General features: G+C 33.1%; 1 protein-coding gene across 2 annotated transcripts in view; it reads right to left on the bottom strand.

The window, feature by feature from the left end:
• Positions 1-17,863, bottom strand: part of Helz (Helicase with zinc finger) — a 50,136-nt gene that overhangs the window by 30,898 nt on the left and 1,375 nt on the right. For both annotated transcript variants that reach the window (XM_089245162.1, XM_089245161.1), the window contains exons 2-7: positions 11,159-11,357; positions 9,729-10,035; positions 9,128-9,301; positions 6,546-6,931; positions 3,720-3,936; positions 767-877 (exon numbers count right to left, since the gene is read on the bottom strand). In XM_089245162.1, the coding sequence (XP_089101288.1) occupies positions 767-877; positions 3,720-3,936; positions 6,546-6,931; positions 9,128-9,301; positions 9,729-10,035; positions 11,159-11,331 (1,368 nt within the window). In that variant the 5' untranslated portion in view covers positions 11,332-11,357. The remainder of the gene's footprint in view (positions 1-766; positions 878-3,719; positions 3,937-6,545; positions 6,932-9,127; positions 9,302-9,728; positions 10,036-11,158; positions 11,358-17,863) is intronic.

Below are 17,863 nucleotides of genomic sequence, written 5' to 3'. Positions count from 1 at the left end.
ATGAAGAATACCTTAACGAATGGTTTTTTGGGCGATATATACACCTCTTTCTATTTTAATTAGTGTTATCAACAGTTTTTATTTCAACAAAATTTGGAGAACAGTGAAAAAAATTTTTCCAGGAAAATTCTTTGTAACGAATTTACAATCTCACGTTTGAGGAAAAAACACACGTGTTCGGAACACGTAATGAAGGGGCGGTTAAAATTACAACCAATAGAGATAAAGGATGCGGAATGATATCAAAAATTGGTACAGTGGTTTATTTACATCAGGACCCAAGTTAGAGCGAACAGAGTATACATTAGCAACTATTGTGGCCGGCATTATCATGGTGCAGATGCCAAAAGGAAGAATCAAAATCATTATGCAGGCAAGTCCATTATTCTGCCTGACTTTTTGATACCTCCAATGCAATCGGAGCTGCATAAAACAATTTTACTCAGCAACAGAATTTTCTGAAGAAAGCGAAGGTAAATTTGAGAATTAGAAAGAGTTTATTTTAAAAGCAATATTGGAAAACAAGTACTAGAATATCTCCTTAAAATGGCAGGCATGTCAGGCCAAGTGTATACAAGTTAATGGGGACTGTTTCAAAAATGACTAGATATGGTTTTACAGCCTGTAACTAATTTATTTTGTGACTAATGAATTCCTATGTTTTTATTACCTTTCTTGTACAAGTACAAACCTGGCAAATTTCAGAAATTTCATTTCAAGAGCTGCATTAGATATTCTGAGTAAAAATGTGCTAAAAAAAATTTACCTCTGCTGTGAATTCCTTATCTGGAAGCAAGCTCAGTTCTTCTGTACACTGCTTTGAAAGTCGCATATAAATCACAGTTTTCCCTTTATCTTCAATTAAAGCTTCATAGACCTTGTTTGAAAAAAAATCATTCCATACACCATCCATAATTAAATTTGCTGATAAAGAGAAGGAACACAATTAAAGCAAATGATTTTTTTAAGAACCTTATCCTCACAACATAACTTCATTGAGAACAAAGTTGCTAGCGATGTCATGTAGTCATGACTATAGCAGCGATATAACTATAGTCATTTTGAAAATCTGATTATTCTTCCACATTACAGTGGTATCTACAGCATGGAAAACATCAGAAAAATTGAAAAAGAATGCATAAAAATTTAATTCTTATTTAGAATTTGAGAGAAGTGCAGTTGATGCTCGTTATAACGACCCCTTTTGTTCCACGGGAAAATGACATTATATTGGGAGGTCTTTATATCAAACAAAAAATCATAAAGTTTGATTTCTGTGGAAAATTTCACATTTTATTGATGTGATAAAAAAAGTTATAGAAACACTGCATGTGGCCAAAACCTACATTTATTTTTCACTATATGCAGCAAAATACAGTAAAATGTTCACTTGCATGTATATTCTCCCACTGAGAAAGTACTCAATTAAATTTATAAGAAAAAAAAATCAATCACGTGGGAAATGGGAGTGAGTCATCTTTATAAAATAAAACAGAATGGTAAGCACAAATTTTCCAGTGATAGTGCTAGTTAACCTTAGGGTTTCCCACAGAACTGACTATCTTTAAACTGTCTAATTTTCATACCCTCTTTTCTCCAAGCATCAAAGATCATGGTCAATGGTCAAACACAAACTCAACGATTGATCTTGTCCATTTCTTTGCAAAAAAAAAAAAACCAATTGGGGGGGGGGGGGAGCAAGCTGAGTTCGGTCATTGTAATGGATTGAATGACATTTACTGGTTGTTACATTGGATAAAAAATGGCATGATGGAAATATGGAAATATTTGTGACTCCTGTTCTAGGGGTGTTATAATGCATGGTCGTTGTTAAACAAGCACAGACTGTGCTATCAAAGATGCCTACCACATTTGCAGATGAAATCCCTGTTCCAAGATATCTATCTTGAGTTTAAATTCCAAGAACATAAACTTCAGTATCTAACATTGTTTTCAAAAGGAGCATAAATAGATTTTAAAAGATTCAACTATAACTGACATTCATTTTAAAGAATTCGAGCTGACTTAAACAATTAGTTAATAAATGGGAAAGACTTTTAAAGAAATGGCTCATTATTTGGAATCCGATGGCTACTTTGTAATGTAAAATCAAGCAGTGACTGATAAAGACACTTATTTTACTAAGAAATTTTTAGATCTGCAAGGCAAAATTATTTTGTGCATTCTTCAAGAAAGGCCTTTAAGAATATGTTTATTCATAAAAGCTGTATGGGTGCACGTATTTACACACAACTAAACACTCAATTCAGAATGATTTTAGAATAGTAAGCAGAAAAAAATATTCTAAGCTATACTAACATAAAAGAAGAAATCACAAATTTTTTGGTAGGTCATTTTAGTTCTAATTAAAGCCTGAAAACAAAAAAACATTTTTTTCAAAAATTATTTAGTATACATTTGAATTAATTACCCTGATACTTGAAAGTTTTGTCAGCACTAGATGCTTACAATAAAAATAAAATAAAGTACTGTAAATACTGATTCAAATATGTTGAATAATACATAATCACGAATATTTATTTAACCAAAAGAAAGACAATTTTTTTACATTTGTTAGGGAATATTTTGTAAAAGCAGTGTTTTACAAATTTTGCATTTGTTTGCAGTAATCCCTTTTACAGGGGTGAAACATCTCACTGAATTTTATTATTTTAAATTAATATATTTAAAAACTATGCAGTTTTCACACACTTGCGCTGTTATCTGAAAGTCATAAAGTAGTTATATATAGCCTTTAGACTTTAAAATACCAACACTCAACAACGTATGTAAGGGATTTTATATGCAGGGACTAAAAAATTAATGTTACTTAAAAGTACTATCAGTAGGGTAAAATAGATGGGTAATTTCACGAAGAGTGTCTAAAAGAAATAGAAATTTCACAATTGGTTTTAAGTTTAAGTAAAATATGAATAAAATATACGCAAAAAGAGGGAAGTTCAGCTGACACATGTAAAATAATAATTGTATATTTCCAGTAAAAAAAAGTCAATTACAGGTATCCCTTGCTTTAAGCGATAATTGATTCAGCAAAATAGTCGTGTAAGATAAAATCGTGTAAAGTGAGTTGAATTTAACATGGGAAAGATAGGGATTGGGGGAAGGGGGATTCTTCAGAAGGATGAAAAAAAAAATTGAACCCAACAGCAAAGGCAACAACTTTTTTTTCAATGAATTAGTTATTTAAAAATATGAATAAATCCTGTGAATTCAAGCAAAACCGTGTAAAGTGAGGGATACCTGAATTAAAACTTACATTTTCCTTTATCATACTGGAAAAAATTAACCATGAGATTTCAAAAAAATCCAATGAGGTATTGGTGATAAAAATTCTTGATTTTATCCATTTTTTGAAAAATTATGATATCTCAATAAATTTTTATCTAATTGATAATGTTTGGTACAATAGCAACAGGCAAAAATTTTAATTATTGATATTCTTTTGATTTTGGGCCGCATAAAAACTTTAATGTTCATATTTCCTACTAATTATTTTACAGAGGTGCCACCAACAAACTTGAATTTGTGTCTGATATTTTCCCTATTTTCTCTGATATAATCTATATTTTATTTAAATGTAATCAACCGTAGAATTTTTATTCTTTCAGACACTAATCATGAAATACCCTTCATATATATTTGAAGAAAAACAGAAATATATAATTTCTTGCATAAAAATCAGTTAATTTTTTTGTTACCTTTTTTGGTTGCTTTTCTTTGTTTCTCGCAGGCGCTATGAGGGCAGTACTGCAATTAGTGAGAATCAAGCGTCCAGATGAAGAATCCTCTGACAATACAGATGAGAGTTTCATGCTAGCAAACAGTTCACCATTGTGTGCATACTTAGCAGTTGCAGCGGAATTCGGCGTCAATAAATAACAACTTGTAAGCTTCAAGCTGGCTTTTACATTGTATCTATAATTTTTTAACATGATTCAGACAAAGTTTAATATACATAAATATGTTTATTGATTTTTGAAAAGTATACTTCAAAAGTGACTTCATGTTCTTTTTGTGCAGTTTGTTCAACTAAAATATTTTTTTTCTCCCTCCTTATTGAAAATATTCACTCATTTTTCTTTAATCAGCTACACAGCCATGACAAGTAATTTCATCATGGTAGAGGGAAATTAATTGATTGACTAGATGTGGTCACCCCCTCTTTTACTGCCAAATAAAAATTTCCCCCTTGTATAATAAATGTATTAATGTATTTTAAACACCTGATTAACAGTCACCCCTCTTTTACAGACAAATTTTTTTGTCCCGATGATGTCTGAAAAAGAAAGGTTTTACTGAAAGTGAAAGTGGTTTGAGAGAGGTGTTTTTATGCTCATCAGTGAAATCGGACACCATTATCAGACTAAGCTACGAGTACTTCTTGACAATATGGTTTGAGTGTTTGCCAAGTTCTATCAACACTAGATTGACTGATAGGGTCTGCGTGACCTTAAACCAAAAAACTAATCATGTCTTAACTTTTCCTGGATTATCATGTTCTAACTTTATAAGAAAGTATTTTTCATTATCTTTCTTAATTGAGATACAAACTGATATACCTAGAAAGATGGAAGGGGTCATACAGACCCTCCCATATATTTTAGAACACATTCACCACACAATACTACAATACTGCCTCACAATCGATTTTTTTTATGGTCAAACTTCTGAATGTCACTTTGTGCATGTAATACTGCGCGATTACAAAATTCTCAATTCTCTTCTTACTTTTATGCTTATCTGCAGATTTTGGTCAGCAAGTGTCTCAGCTTTTGCTGTCAAGTATTTCTGCCATTTTGGCTGATAGTTTGTTCAGTAAAGTAGAAACATCCATGTGCCTATGATATTTTCAAACAGCAATAAAAATGGCAAGAATACGCAAATTTGAAGGGGAATAAATTCTTCGAGAGGTGACAAAGATTACATAAGAACAACTCAGAAGCAAAGGTGATGAGAATTCAAAAAAGCATGAAAACTACCACTATGTGATAGTAGCCTACTGATGATGGATGTATGAATCATAATAAAATTACACCTCTCAGCTGATGCAAAATAAAATAACACTGCTGAAATTTATACCAAATTTGAAACACTAAAAAACACCTCAAACTACATCCAAACATCAACTGCTTTCCAGAAATATGAAAGATCTCAATAATAACCCTTAGAAGAAACTGCTGTAGATGGAAGTATATGAAATATCATGAAACCTTCCGGAACATAGCATGTCAAAGATTCTGAAATATTTAACAAGAAACTCATGGACTTCAAATAATTACTTCACATTACTGAAATTACATGATTTTTTTCGAACCTAAATCAACAAGCTTGGTTGAAACCATTCAGAAAGATTGTCGGGAGGTACTTTGTTTGGAACAAAAAAGCACACAATCTATACTCATTTAAAACTGGAATTGATGTACCACTTACATCTTATTGGGGAAGAAAATAAAAATGTTCTATATATATATGTATACATAGTTCTGCATTCACTCCATATCAAAAGAGGTGGTTTGTACAGGAACTTTCGTGTAAAATAATTCTATTCTATCTTTAAAGTATTATACAGTCGACTCCGTACCATCCAACTTAATGGGGGCAGAAGGGCAGGCCGGATAATAAAAAGCTGGATATAGACCAGAGTTCTATAAATGCTCACTTCCTACTCCACCCATATCATTAAATTCACTCTTTTTAGACCAATGCCAACTCTCATTCATATGCAAGTATTCTGATCTGTTAGTACATGCCAGTACTTAATAAATGTTTGTTATGTAAGGCCTACACTGCACATTTCAAAAATTAATGTATAAGTCCAAGAATAAAAATATTGTACATATTTCAAGATGAATTTTTACAGATAAACTACACAATGTCAAACTTAATTGAAGGAAACATAAAATTATGTCTACTATGCAGTATGAATACATACACTTTAAACCTTCTCAATAGCATTGACGATATATCTCGCCTTCTTAAAAGACTATTATTTTAGCCCAGATATTTTAAATAGATGATTTTTCAACGTATCACTTTTTCCTATATTCCTTACTTTGCACCTGCCAAAAATTGGAAGAAAGCTTACTTTATTAAAAAGATATAGCATTTTACAAATGGTTTAGTGATTTTTATACTACGCCACGGGGAGGATTAGAATAAACAAAATATTAATGTGAAAACAAGCTTAATTCTCACAGAAAATATTTTAACTTATCTTCTTGATAAATAATTACACAAATTTACTGCCCTTGCAATACCTTGGCAAGTAAATTGTTCATTTTATTAAGGAGAATTACAACTTTTAATTAGGCCAGATAATATGGAGCCCAGCTAGTCGCGAGCTAGATAGTCCTGAGCCTACTGTACTGTGCTGTGTGTTAAAATATTGGCGTAAAAAGCAATGGGGTCACACAGACCTCTCCACATAATTCACCACATGATTTTGAAATAAAATCTGAAAAAACATTGAATATTTTTAACAAAAATTTACCAAAACAGATTTCACTCAAGTTTTATCGATTTACCTAGATAGCAGTTCATGTTGTGACATTTCTTCAATGCATAAGAGCTCATGCAGCCGAGCACTATAATTATCTTTACTGAGCATAGGCTCCATAACAGCTTGAGTCACAGTGAACTTGGTTGTATCTGGGGCAGAATAACAAGACAGTAAGCTCTTTTCGTTTTCGCCAATTGAATAAGGTTTGTTCTCAAAAGGAACTACAACAATTTCTTCCGTGTTCCATCTTTCTGTGAAGGTCATGACCGTGTCTCTAGCTTGCTGTAACTTTTCCAAGTCAGATATCGATACAACATCGACAGACAACTTCTGTAATAGAACTGGCTCAAATCCAAAATCAAAGACTACTGCCTGGTGAAATGTTCCGTATATTGAAGTCACAAATCTTACCTGGAAATACAGAGGATGAATTTAAAAAGGCTTGTGATGTAAACAATTAACAATTTTACAATCAATTTTTTTAATACCTTGGACAAATTTAATTTTTCATTTATCACAAAGTTAGAGTTTACAAATAATTAACTCCTTTAAGATCACAGATGTTATATTTTGTCCAAATTATTTTGTACAAACAGGTCAGAAGCATTTTTACTTCCTAATTGAAAAATTTCTGACTAACAATAATAATTCTAGTTGTTTTATCTATCTTTTCTTCTATTCATATATAGAAATAGAGCAGAAATATTTAAAAAAAGTTATCAGTATTCATGTAATTTGTTCATGGTTTATCCTCTTCTCTGGTAGCCAACTATAGAGATCCAACTGTATGGATCTCTATATCCTACATTATAAAATACACTAATATAATGATAAATTACTGATTAAATAAATATTAATTTTTATAAATATATTAACAAGTACCCTACGTTTATCACAAATACATAAAGGCTAATTGTATTTACCAGGTTTTTACCATTTCTACCATGGTATTTACCAATAGGTGCCAGTAAATACCTAGTTTTTACCATGATAAAAACTAAACCTTGCCACACAGAGCAGCCCAAAATGGATTTTGCATTCCAGACAGCATACACGTACATAAATACAAATACTAGTTCAAACACTGCCACAATATTTTTATTTCATATAAGGCATATGCGCAATGAAAATAAAATATAAATGCATACACATAAAACCCCGATTAAAAATAATAAATTACACAAAATACAATTTCATTAAAAATGCAAAGCACATACAGCAGAACCCCTGTAGCTATGCAGCGGCAGCCAAACTTAATGATAACTCACAGATACCTAACAGTAATAAATAATTTGCATGTGATTGTCAAAGAGAAAACAGAAGAAATATTGGTAAAAAATAGCAAGTTGAGAATTAGACCACATTCGCTATATATTCAAAAAATTGGTGAAAAAAAAATAATAAAATTTTCCTCTTTCTCTCTCTTCAAAAACTGAACAAAGATGGATTACTACCACGCACCATTGCATATCGTTCATGCGAAATGCAATGTCGAAATTAGTAATTTTTTTATGCTACTAAAAGCTTCTCATGTGTTTTCGTATTCTGAAAAATAGACAGCCGTGAAAATGTATTATGACATTTTCACAGGACACAAAAACAAGCTTTTAGTGGCATAAAAAAAGTGGGCATTTTGACATCTGACATTTTGCATAAATGGAAATGACATGCTCCTCAATAATATTACTAACAAAGGATGGACACAGGAGAGAAAGTCATTTGTTTAAACCTTTCTTCATAATTCTTAGGCTTCCCCAATACACATACAAGTCACGTGATGATTCAATATTTGACCATCATTGTCTCTTCCAGTGACTAATAGAACATGATCACTGTAAGAGGGTATTTGTTTCTAAACGGCTGAAGAAGTCATGCTAAAAACCTTTTTGATAACAGACAATATCTTAACAAGTCCATACAGATTTAGAATTGTGAAGTGAGTTTTAACTGTTCAGTCCGTCGACTAAATCATTTTAAGAATACAAAATTCTTTGCAAAAAAGTCTAGAAAATTTGTAAAACACGTAGAAAATTTGAAAATCAACTGCCAACCAGAAAATCAATTTCACGGATGGAGTTCTGCTGATCCTTCTAATATTGGAACAAAATGATGTAAAAGACAAGTGTATTACAGATAAAGCCGAGATTTTCTACATTTTAATATCAGACAAAACAAAAAAATTGCAATTTGCTTATACAAGAAATCTATTACAATGGCAATTTTTTCTGTATTGTGAGCAGTTGGTGTAACATACTTTTATGTATTTTGTCTGCAATCCCTGGGCCACTTCTACTGCATTCAATGGTATATTGTTACAAACCTCCAATATCATCATAGACCAGTTTCCCAAACTTTTTCTCCTTGATCCCCCAACTCAAGCCAAACCATAGCTCTTCTATCACTCCTGCACTGGACCATTCCATCACCCACCCCAGGGGGCGATATTGCCCACTTTGGGAAACACTACTGTAGATCATAATAAATTTGTTTGAAATAACGTAAAGAACCAAATTTATTTACTTATCAGGTAATGACTTCCAATTTCGTACATGGTAAAATATGAACAATATCCGATATACAATAAAAACATTAAAAATTACAACTCACTTTACAAATATAAAGACTACCACCGCTGTTGTCTCCATTATTCCACTCTTGGCACTGCACGCCTAAATTGAACTCTTTGGTACCACTGTTAGAGCTGTCAGTACATGTAAGTTGCGAAAGACGGAAGTGACTTCTATGGGTTTCATACAGCAATGCAGCATGCTGAAGAGTGTGCTGCAAAATCAATGAGTAGTAATGTGGAAATGATATAGATTTATATTGATATAAATATGTATATCAATGCAATATAAATATGTATATCAATGCAATATAAATATGTATATCAATGCAATATAAATATGTATATCAATGCAATATAAATATGTATATCAATGCAATATAAATATGTATATCAATGCAATATAAATATGTATATCAATGCAACATAAATATGTATATCAATGCAACATAAATATGTATATCAATGCAATATAAATATTTGCACCTGGGAAAGGGGGGGGGGAAAGCCAAGAGAATCAATGTTTAACTATTAAACTTGAAAAAACACAATATTACTTATGATTGAATGGATTTATTGTATCATTTATAAAGCTTGGCACATTTCAAATTTTTTTATATAAGATTTAAAAAAAATTCTCACTTGTGTAGTGATCTTGAATGTCCATTCCCTGCAACAGTTTTTCTCAGAGACTGTCAGGTTTGTCTCTGGATCTATGATCACATCAACACCATCTATTCTTTCTTTCATGATGTTCTGGGGGTTTGGTGTTACGAGCCACTTCTCCAGCAGCTGCTCAGAATAACTGCTGCCCTGCAGCCTGCATTCCTTGGCATGCTGTAGCTTCATCTGCCTGTAAGCATATCGTTCTTTCCATTCGTTCAATTCTTCTTCACCATGAGCATCGCAGCATTGCTGACCGAGTCTACATTTCCCAGAAATGCAAAACCTATGAAGAAAAAAAAGAAGGAATGTATTGACGTGGCACTTGAAGACAAATGACTTAAAAATTTTTAAGTTTCAGCACTTTTTTTAATCTTCAGTTTAAATTCATCACATAGAACATCCAATCAACATAGATGTAGCTTAAGGGTTATCAAATTTTCAATTCTCAAAGTACAGACACCCAGATGCTATCCATATTTCATTGTGACTAAAGCAGGTCAATTCCACTAACTGCTTCTCAACAGCCAGGTTCTGCAACCAGGTTCTGTCATGCTAGATCAGTGTTTCGCAAAGTGGGCAATACAAACTACGAGTATGACAGAGGATCCTATGGGTTTACTGGAGTCCCAGGGCAATGAGAGAAAAAATTCTAAAGAAGAGAGCCGTGGAACAAAAAGTTTGGGAAACTATATGCTAGATCATAGTTTCCCAAACTTCAAACTTTTTGTTCCATCACTTCATTCTTCAGAAAAATTCTCTTTTCATTGCCCCCCAACTGGAGCCAACCCATAGGATCCTATGCTAAACTTAAAACTTCTACCACCCCCCCCCCTTTCCTGGGGACAATATTGCCTACTTTTGGAAATACTCTGCTAGATCAAGGGAGGCTAGTTTAGTTCAGAGGAGGAAGTTGCCGTATGGTGATATATGACCGAAGTTGGTGTGTGGTAAATTAGTAGCAGTATTCCAATGATTAATACGAAACATGTATAACTTTGATAACAATAATATACTAATGGTCGTACATACACTCAGAGTATTCCTTTCAGCATGTAAACATTAATTCACCAGAAATTCCTCAAAGAAATGTTAACGAGATGAATTTAAGAGGTAGTGGTAGTCTTCCAAGGGTCAAGAACTACTGATCTGGCCAGCTCTCTCACCACCCATTATTAAAATCTTGACAAAATTGGGAAAAGCAAAATGTCACCAATTCAGAATCAAAATTGGTATGTGTAACTAATGCTTTTCTTTTTTCACTTGCTTTTCTTTCATTTCTCAAGTTTGCTTTCTCGTTTCACTTTTCTCTGTCCAACAAAAAAAATATGAAAGCAATGATCTTTTTAATGCATCTATGACATGGCTATTCATTTTAATAAACAATTTATACTCATTAATATACGCACATGGGACACAGGACATATTGGTCAGCTGGAACCCCTCTTGCGGGAGGACGGAACTTCCATTCTCTACCTTCGTCAGACATTATCATCAGTTGATGACTCTCTGATAGACAGTGAGCTTGGAAGTCTGCTTCCGATGTCATCACAACAGAACAATAAGCGCAGAAATTTTCCATAGTGAGAGATCTTGATTTCCCCTTTTCTATAAAGAAGTAGAATGAAAAAAGATGAATAATAGATGTAAATTTACTTTATCGAATTCAGAATTATTATACACTCACAGTTGAAACAAATTTTGCTTATCTACAGTGATTATTTTATTATAATCAAACTAAAGTGAAACCTTAATACAAGGATACTTGATATAATGATAAATCCTCCTCTACAATGATAGTTTCTTCCAATCATGTTTGGAATCGCTTGTAGTTCAATGTTAAACTCCTCTTGATACGACGATATCCTTCACTATGATAAATCCCTCTATAACAATATTTTTTAGATTTTTTAAAAACTGCTACAATGATACCCGAAACCAATAGGCTTTCTGGATATTATGCCCAAGTGAACAGGAAAAAAGTTGTTTCTCTCCACAGGGAAACTACATTTTTTTCCTGTTCACCTCTGCATAATATCCAGAAAGCCTATTGATTTTGTGTATCTTAGCCAAGCAAAAAGTTGTCATCCGTCTCTGCTACAATGATATTTTTTAATAATTTGAGTCAAAACCATTTTGAATTTGATTTTAACTGTAACTTGCTTTCGCTCTTCCGAATGTGTCTTATTACATCAGTATTTTGCACTACACTGAAAGTGCTAAGGAAGTAATTGGTATTGCTACTTTCTGTGTACAACAAGTCAGTGAAACACCGTAAACAACTTTACAGGAACAATGCCTAACTGAATTTTATTAATCAACTAATCAATTTTTTGCAGCGAATAAATATATAAAAGTGCATTTTCTAGTAGTAGCCTACTAACAATGATGATTTATAAAAGATTACAACAGCATAAATTTAATGAAATGTTGCCCCTCGATATAAAGGTAATCCCTCTATATGACAATATTTTTTTCTTGATCTGCAGAGTATCGTTATATCACAGTTTCACTGTAATTCTAACATTTTTAATAAGCCTACCATCAAGCACAAAATCTAAGATGTTTTCACACTAGATTTAAAATTTCGTATTTTTAACGAAAACATGATAAAGCGAGAAAGCTCTCAATATCTCAAATGCATTTAGAATTTAACACTAACATACTTCAATTTCACGACTGGATGGTAGGGAAGAAAATACAGATAGAGAGCGTGTGCACAGAACATAGTAGAGCATGCAAATTTCAGCAGGCAATAATAGAATCTTTGCTGGGAGTGTTTAATTGATACTGGAAGGCTATCCACCCACCCACTGAAACCTGTTTTGGCAAAGAATGCTAGTGGGTCAGTCCCATGAAATCGGCCTAAATTGTGTTTCAAGCAGTTCAGGTTAAATATATTTGACATTAATTTTTTTTTCCACACTTTATTTTTTATGTCCCAGTCTCTGACACCTCACAGCTGAATTTATAATTTTTTCATCAATAGATTTTTGAAATTTGCTTGAACAAATTTTCATTTCTTAAGGAATCCAATCCAACTACCTTTCTTGTCAATTTCCTATAAAATAATACTGGAGTAAACTTTAACCATTTAAAGGCAGATGTTCCATAAATGGAACATAGTTTTTATTTACAAAAATATCCGATAAAAATTGATTTAAACATTTCCAGTTTTTTACTGTATATAGACGAGAGTTCAAAGTATTTTTTAAAATAAATTCAGAAACTACAGGTTAATATACAAATTTTTGACAGAATTTTGAAATTTGATATTTTTGGGGCATTTTTCCCCATTTTGATCAAAATTTGCCAAAATTTCAATTTTGAAGTAAACTGAAAATTATTTTGTGTGTTTCTACCACTTAATACATCAATCAAAGTAAATCAATTAATTTCTTTGTACTGTTAAACATTAAAGCTACGCACGTTCAACAATGCATGTTCCATTTATGGAACATTGCCCTTTCAAGAGAGCAGGATTTTAGGGATACCTAATGTGCAGTGCACTGCTTTGATTTTCCCACCCGAACCCCATGGTGTTGGCATCATTCGACATGTGTATAGGAGCTAATTCTGGGTAATATGAGACAGAAGAATGTGCTTTCTGGGTGGATTGTTTATATTGGGTGAGTAATTTTTTATTCTTGCATTCTTAGAAATGTATGTTTTAGCAAACTGCAGACTAATCAAACCGAGTTCGACAATCTTAGATAGTCTAGTTGTGTTCAGCAGAGTGTAACCATATCAAAAAGATATCTCACATTAGAAGAAGCTGTAAGATATTTAGAAACTCTTTCAGATTCTGAATTAGAGGATGTAGATATATGCCAATTACGTGCTAATGAAAATGGGAAGATCACAGATGAAGCTGATATTGTTGAAAATGATCTAGTATCAACAGCACTAACTGATGTATGTGAAATGCTAAATAATTTTGCATCAACGAGGATGAGGTGTTAGAAACTCCTGAAACGTGTTCTTCAAAAGATGTAGGACAGAAAAAAGGAGCAAAACATAAGTGCAACACTCAAGTTTCAAGAAAGAATAAGATAGTTTTGAGCAATCTGAAAAAAACTATTGCATGGGATAAAAAAAAATTCTCTCTAGAATTTGATCAAAACCTTGGCTCTGGATTCCATTGGTAAAGATTTGTCATATGACCATTATAGCACACTGGATAATTCATTCAGAATTGTGAGAAGTGCACGTTATTTCGCATTTGGAATTCCCAAGAGAAGTGACAACAGACCTTCTATGAACGAAGGAGGGGTTAATTATTTATCCAGGTCCACGTTGTCAACTGAAAAAAATTGTCAGGTTATTTGATGGCCATTATATTGTGTCTGCGATGCATATGTGTTTCCTTCTTTTATCATGGACATTAGAAAAAAAATTCAATTTTCTGCATTTATTTTTATGTTAAAAAACCAGTATGTGTTGCGAATTTGAATTTGTAGTAGAAAATATACAATTTAGTGTGATAACTGTAGTCCAGAAATAATCGCGAGAATATGGGTGATACCAGTTTCCGCTTTCACCTCTCCCCAAGTGCCAATGTTAAATTTATGGAACATCGTGAAAAACAAAGAAAAAAATTGTTTTCTTCAAATTTCAAAGTTGATCTATTGTATAAGTATGCAAAAGAACCTCAAACTCCAAATTTGAAAACAATTTGTTTTGAAATTTGACAACGGTGACTTTGTTCATAGTTCGGCATTTAAACAGTTAACAACAAAGTCTCAAAATGGCAAAAAAGTCATTGTGTCATATTTTAGACAAAATTCATATAATAATATAATATTCAAAACATGATTGCAAAGAATTCTATGAATGAAATACTTATTTTCACAGTATGTTTAACCAGTGATGATGCAGGTTATGTAGAAAATTTTAAAGGATTGTGTATGTTATGCTCATAAGCTGCACCCAAATCTGTTGGCATACGTGCAAATTTTTTGAAATTTCATTTAACATATCATGTATAAAACACTGTGATTAGACAAACGTGAAAGACCTTTTGGTTTATAACCTTAACCATGTATATATCATTAAAATTTCGTAATGGCACAATCAACAGACTTTTAGAAATCTCAATACATATCGTAAATATACATTCTTCATAAAGCTTGTTCAAACTTTTTATTCACAGATTATTTGTGTGCAGAAACGTAACACTAAAGTGAGCATAACTTCGGTTCTAAACATCATATAAACATGGGGGGGGGGGGGAAGGGGCTGTTTCAGAATCACAAATGAGGATTCCATAAAAATAAAAAAAAAATCAGGGGGGGAGGGGAGAATCAATATTTTCTTTCAAAATTATATTTTAGACGTAGTTTGATAATGTTAAGAAAATGCCCTTCTACCTGCTGTCCCCAACCCCATTTTTTCAGATTTTACAATGATAACTTCCTATCTTAAATACAATAGGACCAGTACACTTTCATGTTTAATCTTTTTTTATAATTTTGAATATTTTTATCACTAGTCTATAGCCAAATGGAAAATTATCCTTAGCTTCCCCCCCCCCCCCATTTGTTACATATGGGGAAAACATTGGTATAGTCCTTCAAAATCAGTTGCCACCTATCAAATATTGTGTAGAAAAGGTTAAAAAGAATATAGCTGTCGATTTGAACTTTCTTTCAAATCAATTTGAATTGAAAATTAATTCATGAATTAGATTAATTCAGGAAAATATGGATTTTCCTGAATTAGTTCTTACGAATGCTTTTATTAAATATCTTTCTCCTGGCAGCTTTCTGAGAAGTAAAAAATTAGTCTCTGATCAGCGTTGCAAAACCTATAAAAATGCCTTTCTTTTGGCATTAGGTTCTGAAGGAGGGAGGGGGGAGAGCATAAAAATAAAAAAATATCAGGTGCAGTACTATCTACTCATGCTTATAAAGGATAATCCGAGAGAAACTGGCATCTAACACTCGTGATTATTATAGGTGTCCATTCTGAGAGCGTGTGCGCATTACAGACAAATAAATGTTTGAGAATTGATATATTTAATTAGGACCGGTTAACAGCATTGGTTGAACAGTTGGTATGACGCAAATTGAAAGCAACCAGCAGGTTCATGGTTCAAATCCCACCCGTAACGCTAGTTCCCCCTTTCTTGTATCTTTAATATTTTGAAAATGATTATTGATTTTTTTCCACTTGCACTCAAAGCTGTTATTAAACGTTGTGACATTCCCAGTGGGGTCAGGATGAGCTTGGTGCAGGGGATGGCGTATCAGCCAGCCACCCCACACGTAACAAAGATTTTTGTGTGGGGGCAAACATGATTTTGTTGCTTCCACCGCTATGAAATACATGGATTTCATAACTGTTTTCATTCCCTGCTAAAATTTGTGATCCAGTGGCAGTTGCCCCGCTACATGAGGGACCTAGGAAAAGAACCAGGTAAGTGAGCTAAGCACAGGAGTGATGCAGCTGTAAGATGCTCATCTTCTACCATGAAGGTTACAGTTAGGGTCTGCTGGTTTGATCGAGGGGATAAAAACATAGAAAAAAAGTTCTTTACCTACCGAGCCTGAGGGGATCACGATATAAATGGCACCTTCATTTCCCACCCAACTCCATTGGTAGTAAATTGCTGTATTGCGATATTATTAGAGTTGGTGTCCAGTACAGTAGATCAGTGAGCAACCAAAAGATTGAGCTAAAGAGTGTGCAAGCATTTGGGTAGCGAAACAGTGTTCAAGAATGTGAATGATGAGACAGACCTAGAGAGCAAGGGAATAGGTCAGTAAATATATGAAGAGTGTGTAAGCAAGTTGAGCAACCAAAAGTATGGACTAGCAAGTATGTATGTATGTGAGCAACCAAAAGAGTGACTTGGAGACAGGCATATTTACAGGAGGTGAGGGGGACTAAGCAGGCCCATGGTGGAAAGTTCTGAGATATCGCACATTTGAGGAATGAATGGTCATGAAAATTAGCCTAGAACAGCAGGAGTTACAAGAATGTTTACAAGAAAGTTTACAAGAATGTAAAATTTACATAGCCCCGAGGCAACAAAAACATGAATTTGTCTCTGGGCGTACATGGCCACAAACATAAATAGAGCACAACTTTTAGTTTAGGTTAACACAATTGCGTTATATGAGTTTGCGTAATATGATACTGATACTAAAAGCCCACAAAAAACCCCATTTTTTACAATATAAACACTATGAATGAATTTTGTGTACATAACAGCCCATGCCTACAAATATTAGTAAATTAACTTATAGTAATATTTCGTCTTTGAGTGTATGAACATATAATGACACTGAGAAGTGATTACTCACCACAAACAATTGTCAATTCAAACACTGAAAGGAAAAACAAACACTTCAACCTGGGTTTAAGCTAGATAAAAAATTCCTCTAGCAAAAAAGCAATGCAAGCAAAGCAAATGCACCTCCTGTATGCATTTCTGCGAAAGTGGATACTACTTCTTTCGCATTCTAAGATTTTCTTTTGCATTTTGCAAAAACTTTGACAGTAGCTTAAACCCTGAATTCAACCCACACCTTCCATTTTTGTCAACAAAAACACATAAAACTGAAGAACATTTTAAACAATTTGTGTTTAATGATAAATGACCATGTAATATGAGTAATAAATTAGTTACTTTTAAAACAATTTGTCAATTCATTTTTGAATGAGCTCACCTTTTATTATGGAAGGAAATATATCGGTGGTTTTAATTTAGTTTTTTTTTTAGAGGCAGGGTTTTTTTTCCCTATTTAACCAAGGAGAGTTAAAAACACTTTTGTTGAAAACCAAATCAATAAGCAACTGAAAAAATTACCTATAGAGTGTGAAAGTATATGAGTGACCAAAACAGTGTGTAAGAATGTGAAAGATGAGACAGACTTAGAGAACGAGGGAATAGGTCAGTGAAAGATGAAAAGAATGACCTAGAGAGAGAGTGCAAGCATGTGACCAAAAGAGTGACTTGGAGACAGACGTATTTATGGGAGAGAAGGAAGGACTAAGCACACCCAGAATGGCAAGTTCTGAGGTGCTGTAAATTTAAGGAATGAGTGGGGTTAAGAAAAAAAACAGCATTTGAGTGACCTAGCAAGCGAGAGACAATGTAAGCCATGAAT

Source organism: Pholcus phalangioides, unplaced genomic scaffold, assembly GCF_987345545.1.
Source record: "Pholcus phalangioides strain wild (caught in Gottingen) unplaced genomic scaffold, Ppha-v1.0 ptg000015l_1, whole genome shotgun sequence".
Taxonomy (NCBI): Eukaryota; Metazoa; Arthropoda; class Arachnida; order Araneae; family Pholcidae; genus Pholcus; species Pholcus phalangioides.
Note: the sequence above shows the minus strand (reverse complement) of the source record. Positions and strands in the feature narration are given on the sequence as shown.